General features: G+C 36.9%; 1 protein-coding gene across 15 annotated transcripts in view; it reads left to right on the top strand.

Moving 5' to 3' along the window:
- The first annotated feature begins 6,754 nt into the window (after positions 1–6,754).
- Positions 6,755–8,448, top strand: part of LOC102617923 (DNA-(apurinic or apyrimidinic site) endonuclease, chloroplastic) — an 84,287-nt gene continuing 82,593 nt past the window's right edge. For 2 of the 15 annotated variants that reach the window (XM_052433394.1, XM_052433389.1), the window contains exon 1: positions 6,759–6,942. In XM_052433394.1, coding sequence (XP_052289354.1) covers positions 6,893–6,942 — 50 coding nt within the window. In that variant the 5' untranslated portion in view covers positions 6,759–6,892. Of the gene's footprint in view, positions 7,055–7,159; positions 7,317–7,475; positions 7,577–7,971; positions 8,052–8,263; positions 8,389–8,448 lie in introns of all 15 variants that reach the window. The other 13 variants (XM_052433390.1, XM_052433393.1, XM_052433386.1 and 10 more) reach the window with 13 other exon arrangements.

Genomic DNA, 8,448 nt, shown 5'->3' with positions numbered 1-8,448 from the left:
CCTATGAGGGAAAAAATATAATAAAAAAGAGGTGAGTATAAAACTCAGTGAGCTCAGTGAGTGGATAATAGTTTTTGAAAAATAAATTTATTTAAAATGATTTAATCTTTCTCAAATCAATTTCATCAAAATATCATAAGAACTTATATAAACATATTCAATTCAAATCATGCATTGAAATAATCATATTACATAAATCTGCATAAAATCAATGAAATCATAATACTTATAATATCAAATATTGAATACCAAAAACTATCACCAAACAAGTACCCAGGGGAATGATCTCATCATATCCGGACCTCGACGGACGGGCAATCAGGGAACCATCATGCCCCGGAGCTACAACGGATAGATGGAAAAATCTCGTCTCATATCTCATGTATCTTAACATATGTATCTCTGTAATCATCATACTACATGCATAAGCCCCCAAAAGGCAAAAACGCCTAAACACACGACCCAAAACCTCTATGTGTGTTTAGACGGGCCCCAAAGGCCTCTATCTCATCTCATCTATATCTCTGTATTCATCTCATATTATTTGTATCTCTGTATCTGGAGGGGAATGGTACTGTCCAATGATTTTCCAAACAACATTTTATACACATGTACATAAACATATAATCACATCTAAAATCTCATTTTCTTTTTATTCAACATATCTCAAAATCCACTCAATTCTAATATCATGCATTTACTCAAAAACGATAATAAAATCATTAATCAAACTCATTCTTAATAACAATAAATATCAACACATAGATAAAAATCAATTTTCTAGAAAATCATTAAATCGAAGCATCGAAAACATGTTGTACTGTATGGTAAAATCAGAATATACTATGAAAATAGGTTTTGTATATTCCACTCACAGTGACAAAGTCCAAACTCGATATCAACAACGTTCGCGGGTTGTTTCTCGTTCGCGGATCCTCCTAATCAAGGAAACGACATAATCATTCTCCGTAAATTTGAACTACAACTAATTTTACATAATAATTCTCGAAACGAATATCTATCCAAAATAAACTATTTCTGCATGCACAAAATTACCAAAATACCCCTACACCAAAATGCCCCCAATATCATTATTTTACCAAAATTATCCTCAGAATCTTCAATTACTAAATTGTCCTTAATTCAGATCACGAAATTACCACAATGTCAGAAATTACGAAATTACCCTCGGAGCGTAAAATTACCAAAATGTCCTTAACGACTTAAATTACCAAATTACCCTCAAAATCTCAAATTTCCTCACTGCCCTAACCTAAAATTACCAAATTATCCATTGATTCCATAAATTATAAATTCACCCTAAAGTTTTATGAATTTACCAAATTGCCCCTGCCGATCAACGACAACGGGAAACTTAGGTCTGATAGTTCATACCTTGCTGAGTCCAACAGTGCCTGCAGTGACCCCCCACGAGCGGCGATGGCTGCGGATCATGCTCCCAAAGCCGTGAGCTTTCCGGTGGTCATTCACGACCAAAACAGAGGTTCAAGGTGGCAGGGTTGGTCGGAAATGAAAGCTAGTGACGTGAGGATTCGAACCTAACCGGTGGTGCAATCTAATTCCGGCGAGATTGACGGTGAAGAAAACGGGTTGAGTCGCGGTCTTTCAAGCTTCGATCGCCGGCGTTCTGGCTACTTCCAGTGACGATGACAGCGAGGATATGATTGGCATCGCTCAAGCTTCAAATCAGTACCAAGCTTGGCCAGTGAGGTGGCCGGAATCGACGGCTGAAGTCGGGTCAAGGACGTGGGTCGGATCTGAGCTAAATGGGTCAATTTCTCTCTCTCTCCTTCTCTCTCACGTGCCCCTTTTTATTTCCTCTTTTGGAAATTTGCTTCCCCCTTTCCATTTATAGAAACAAGCTTCTTCTCTTTTTTTTGGCACTTAAGCTTAATACAAATTAAGCTAATACCAGACTTGTGATGAAAATAAAATCCGACTACCCGAACTTTTAATCGCACTCAATTCACCTCGATTTAATGTTGTGACAATTTTAAAATTAATATCAAAGAGGAAAAATTAAATCATACACTTGATTAGGAAAAATCAAAGTGCATATGTTACAATCCTCCCCCCTTATGAAAATTTCGTCCTCGAAATTTACACATCTAATGAGAACAGGTGAGGGTATTGGGCTCGCATTAAGTCTTTGCGTTCCCAAGTAGCCTCTTCCTTTGTGTGATTCCTCCACAGCACTTTTACTAACGGAATGGTTTTTGAGCGCAAAACTTGGTGCTTCTATTCTAGTATTTCCACGGGCTCCTCTTCATATGGCAAGTCTTCTTTCAGCTCAATTGGCTATCTCGATAACACATGACTAGGATCATACACGTACTTCCGGAGCATCGAGACATGAAATACATCGTGGATTTTGGATAACTCAGGTGGTAGAGCTAATCGGTATGCCAACGGACCAATACGCTCCACGATCTCATATGGTCCAATGTAACGTGGACTTAACTTTCCGTGCTTCCCAAATCGAAGTACCCCTTTCCAAGGAGATATCCGTATGAAAACCTTATCACCCACTTCAAATTCAAGTTCTCGCCTACACTTATCTGCATAACTCTTTTGTCTGTTTTGGGCCGCCTTTAATCTTTCCCGAATAAGTTGTATCTTCTCATTAGTATTCTGAACCAATTCGGGACCAAAAAGCTTCCGCTCTCTAACCTCATCCCAACATACGGGAGTTCTACATTTCCTGCCATATAAAGCCTCATAAGGTGCCATCTCGATGCTAGCTTGATAACTGTTATTATAAGCAAACTCCATCAAGGGTAAATAAATGTCCCAACTACCCTTAAACTCCAAAACACAAGCTCATAACATATCCTCTAGGGTTTGAATAATACGCTCTGACTGACCATCAGTCTGTGGATGAAAAGTTGTACTAAAATTCAACTTGGTGCCTAAAGCTTTTGCAAGCTTGTCCAGAACTTATAAGTAAATCGGGAATCTCTATCTGAAACAATAGACACAGGTGCTCCGTGAAGTCGAACTATCTCGGCCACAAAAATATTCCCTAACTTGTCCATCGAATATGTGGTCTTGAATGGTAAAAAGTGAGCAAATTTTGTAAGTCGATCAACAACTACCCAAACACTATCATGACCACTCTGGGTACGTGGAAGTCCCGCTACAAAATCCATGGTGATGTGCTCCCATTTCCACTCAGAGATAGGAAGCGGCTGCGAAAACCCTGCAAGTCTCTGATGTTCAGCCTTAATCTACTGACAAACTAAACACCAAGATACAAATTCTACTATCTCTCTTCATACCTTGCCACCAGTAATGATCTCTCAAGGTAGGGTACATCTTCGTACTACCAGGATGCATTGCATAAGCTGAACAATGAGCTTCTTCCATGATCTCCTTTTTCAACTCCTTAATGTCGGGTACGCAAAGTCGATTACCCATAACTAAAACTCCATCATCTCTCACCGCAAAATCAATTTGTAAGCCTTTTTGCACATCCTCTTTCAACTTCAGTAACTGCAAATCCTGATCTTGCATCTGATGAACTTTGTCAATCAAAGTCGGCCTAACTCGAAATTAGCTATCAAAGCTCTGCAATTTTCAACTTCCAATTCAACTCCCAAAGATCTCAGCTCGATCAATAAAGGCATATATGTCACTTGCAAGTGAGCTATAGAGCTGAAAAACTTTATACTTAGCGCATTAGCTACCACATTAGCTTTGCCCGGATGATAATCAACAGTGCAATCATAGTCCTTAATCAACTCAATCCATCTCCTCTGTCTTAAATTTAATTCCTTCTAGGTAAATAAATACTTCAGGCTCTTATGATCAGTGAAAATCTGACACATTGCCCCGTATAAATAATGCCTCAATATCTTGAGTGCAAATACCACTGCTGCCAGCTCTAAATCATGAGTTAGGTAGTTTTGCTCATGCTTTTTAAGTTGTCTAGAAGCATAAGCCACTACTTTCCCATGTTGCATTAGCACACAACCCAATCCTTGCCTGGATGCATCACTGTATACTATAAACCCTTTATTACCCGATGGAAGTGTAAGAACTGGTGCTGAAGTAAGACGTGCCTTGAGTTCTTGAAAGCTCTTTTCACAGTCATCATCCCACTAGAACTTAGCATTCTTTCTAGTTAACTGTGTCAGAGGAGTAGCAATTTTGGAGAATCCCTCTACAAATCTACGACAATAGCCAGCTAATCCAAGGAAACTTCAAACCTCGGTCACATTTGTAGGCCGTTCCCAATTTACAACTGCTCAATCTTTTGAGGATCGACATAAATTCCTTCAGCTGATATCACATTGCCTAGAAATACTACTTTATCCAACCAGAACTCACACTTGCTGAACTTGGCATACAATTGCTTTTGCCTTAAAGTCTGCAAAACAGTTTGCAAGTGCTCCGCATGTTCCTCCCGACTCCGAGAATACACTAAAATATCGTCAATAAGCACAATCACAAATCGATCCAGATAATGGCGAAATACCCTATTCATAAGATCCATAAAAGTTGCTGGAGCATTAGTCAACCCAAATGGCATCACCAAGAACTCATAATGTCCATAACGAGTTCTGAATGCTGTTTTAGGAACATCAGCCTCTTTAATTCAAAGCTGATGATATCCCGAGTGCAAATTGATCGTAGAAAACACATTCTCTCCCTGAAGTTGATCAAATAAGTATTACGCGGAAGTGGATATTTATTACGTACTGTAACTTTATTCAACTGTCTATAGTCAATGCAGAGTCTAAGAATACCATCCTTTTCCTTAACAAACAAAACCGGAGCTCCCCACGGAGATACACTAGGTCTAATAAACCTTTTATCCACCAATTCTTGCAGTTGAATCTTAAGTTCCTTTAGTTCAGCTGGAGCCATCCTATACGGTGCTATAGATATAGGAGCCGTCCCAGGAACTAAATCAATAAAAAAACTCAATTTTTCTGTTAGGTGGCATTCTTGGAAGTTCATCTGGAAATACATTTGAAAACTCCTGAACTACTCGAATATCCTCTAACCTCAACTCCCGAACTTCAGTGTCTATTACGTATGCAAGATAAGTCGAGCAACCCTTTCTGACACAAGGCGGAGTCCTGGATCTTCCAAAACTTATTCATTGAACTTAAAAGGATTATATCAAAACCTGCTTTTGAATTTTCAGGGGAAAAAATAAAAAATATATATATATAGACATGACTTTATGAAATTGATTTGACAAATGAAAATATACCAAGCAGGCTGCAGGACCAAAAGCGAATGATTCCCATAGAATGAGAAGTCAATGCGCATTTAATGAAGAGAGATAAATAGACAATATGAAGCATTGACCGCAATAGCTGCACCTGGTTATTTTCTGAATACAATCGAAGAAAGGGCAAAATCATGTGCCTGCTGCTTTGTTCTACTAATAACATTCCTAACCAAGAAGTCCAGAGGTTTTGAAGCTTTCGCCGAGCCATTAAGTGAACCTACAAAACTACTACCACCATTATTACAACCCCCTGTGGCACTATTTTGGGGTCATATGGTGCCTTTCAGTACCACTGTGCTGAGTGATCCGAATCAAATGCAGTATTGTATTATATCAACAAGTCACACCAGTTAAGTGGGATGAACAACAATAGTAATGACACTCTCCATGTCACAACAATGATCCACAGTTTCATAACATATTTGAAAGTAAGAGTAACCAACAAAGCTAGCAAAAAGAAATGGAGGGAATTGTTTACAAAAATGATTCAAACTTGCTTTCCTTTTGAAATGAAGCTTCAGCTTAAATACTTTTGGTGTGCTAAAAGCAAATGTATCGGTCATCTTGTCATCTACAAAATTTTGACCATGAGCTGCCAATTGACTCTTCTTGAAGAGACTTTCTAAGTCATCAAGCAACCACTGTTTCTAAGTTTGGCCTTGATACTGCTTATATTTCTCCGCCGTTTGAATTATCAGCGCCTGTATCAGCTGAAATTGAATCATGTAAACCTCTCAACTATATGCTGTCAATAAATTCTTTTGTTGACAGAATATTATCTTTTGAAAGATAATATTCTTTTCACTTTTAACAGGATTGCAGAACCCAGTATTTGCTTATTATTTCGGCAATAAATTCAATGATATATAAAAACAATTCTCCGTTTTGTGCTTTAAATAAACTTTTGACGAATTTTTTTTCCCTCCTTATCTCAAGCATCAATATAAAATTGCACACATATATAAAAAAAGAAAGAGCTACTAATTTATTAAAAAAATCATCCTGTAACTTCAAAGGAAAAAAAATAGAATAAACCAAATAACAAAAAAAATTGAAAAAAAAAGAAAAAAAAACGCTATTCTAATTAAATAAGAACAAAAAACTCAATATATTAAATATTGAGAGAGAAATATCGTATGATTAAACATTTTTAGAAATTTTGAATGTGGAAATCATTAAAGAGATAGAGAGGGGGTTGTTTTAGGATAATAGTGGTGTTATTAGAATATGAACTTCTAAATTATTATTTTTCTTTAATCGACACATCTTTAGGACAAAGGTTTTTTCAAAATTTTCTAAAGGGTGTTAGTTAAAATAATTTTATTTATAATTGTCTTTAAATATAATTTTTATAAAATAGAGGTTTTATGAAAATAATCAAGGGATGCCAATAGTACAACGCATAATAAATTCATAAGAAGAAAAGAAATTGATTATGTCAAAAGTCCATACTTTTCGACAAATAGAAAAGCATTGAGATTCACAGTCAAGCGTTATCGAGTTCTATCATACAGAAGGGTATTTAGGTTATTTAACTTCACATTTGTTACTTTTGGGATAGTCTCACATTGTTGGCTTCCCTGTTCTCCGTGCTCCTTGCTAAGTTGCACCAGGTTTTGAGTTTGATAGATGAATCAAGTCTTTCAACTAGGACTCAAAGCTTTCGTTACTCCTGCTGGGTACTTTCTTTCTTCGCTTTTTCAGTAATAAAAATGTAATTTTTGTTCTGGGATTAAATTAATTAGCTTTAACGATTCAAAATACTGTGCCTCTTCATCCGCTGGTACAGTGGTATTGTGTTCATTTGTGACAGCTTCAATTATTCTATAAAAATCATTTCTTTTATTTTAAAGAAATTATTTTTGTCTGTTTTAATATATCTCTTTTCTTCTTTAGCTTTGCAGTTACTCCAAGAAATTTTAGAATTGGAACCTTTGTCTCCTTCAGAGCTATGAAGCCTAAACGGCATCTTGCAAGTTCATCCAAACCGGCATCGTCTTTCGATAACATGGAAGATGAAAAGGTGAACAGATTAGTGGGTTCGACCCCAAAGGTGTGCCATGGTTTTGATTTTTGTTGCTGATAGTTTTAACTTGCCTCATTGTCTTGTGGGTTTGTGTATCGAGTCACTGTCAATATTAGTTAGCGTACAAGAAGATAGTGAGACAATTGGAGTAATTAAGGAAAATTTTAACTGTAAATTGATGTGTAGGATATTGGTGTAGAAAGCGACGAAGCTGGAATTCAGAGTGTAAAGAATAATCCCGAGAGAATTGAGGTCATGACAGTTCAAGAACTCAGAACTATATTGAGGTAAGCCAAAGTTTTAAAGGCTCAACATTCAGAAAGACATGAAATTTTGTATCATGCATATAGAACTTTCAGAAAAACCCACACGATTTATGTCTGATGTGCATTCAGATTATTAGGTTTCATTTGGGTTGCCTGAGATATGGAGGGGGGGGGGGGTGCTTTTGTTCTGGAATTCATGACAAACTAGTATATATGCAACTAACTTGAAATGGTTGAGTTGTCGGCTTCTCTGTATTACTTGCATTTCTTGTGCCTCGTCTTGAACGGTCAATGACGGTTCTTCAAATTGATTTGGAGAATGAAATCAATTGAGTGGATGGTTGATGGGCAGAATACTATGTTGCACCTCTATTTGTAGTGTTTGTTAGTATGCTTATTTCATTCTTAATCATCAGGAGTATTGGGGTCCCTGCTAAAGGTTCTAAACGTGATCTAGTATCTGCCTTGAAGGTTTATGTGGAGAAGAAGATGGAAGGTAAACTCTTTTTACCAAAGAATCAAATTTCAATATTCTCCAGTATTTTGCATAGCGTCGTGTCATTTCCATTAAGATTGGAGCAGAAGAATTTTCGTTACTCTCAATTGTTTGTTTTACCTTTGTTCCACCTCGTCCTTGTTCTCTCAATCAGTTTTGGTTCAATGCTATGTTGCTTATTTTTAAAGGTTGGAAGTTTCTTCTATGTGCAGGTGGTAGTTCTCATGTGGAAATAGAAGAGGTATCCTCCATTTCTGCTGAAAGCGTATCAGCAAAAAGGAAGGCTAATACGAAAAGTATATCAGGGGAGAGGAAGGCTAAGAAGTTTTCTCATGAAGTATTTGTCTGATATAAATATTATAATAAATCTCATACTCACTTTATAAAGGCTTAACTA

This window comes from Citrus sinensis, chromosome 9, assembly GCF_022201045.2.
Source record: "Citrus sinensis cultivar Valencia sweet orange chromosome 9, DVS_A1.0, whole genome shotgun sequence".
Classification (NCBI taxonomy): domain Eukaryota; kingdom Viridiplantae; phylum Streptophyta; class Magnoliopsida; order Sapindales; family Rutaceae; genus Citrus; species Citrus sinensis.
Note: the sequence above shows the minus strand (reverse complement) of the source record. Positions and strands in the feature narration are given on the sequence as shown.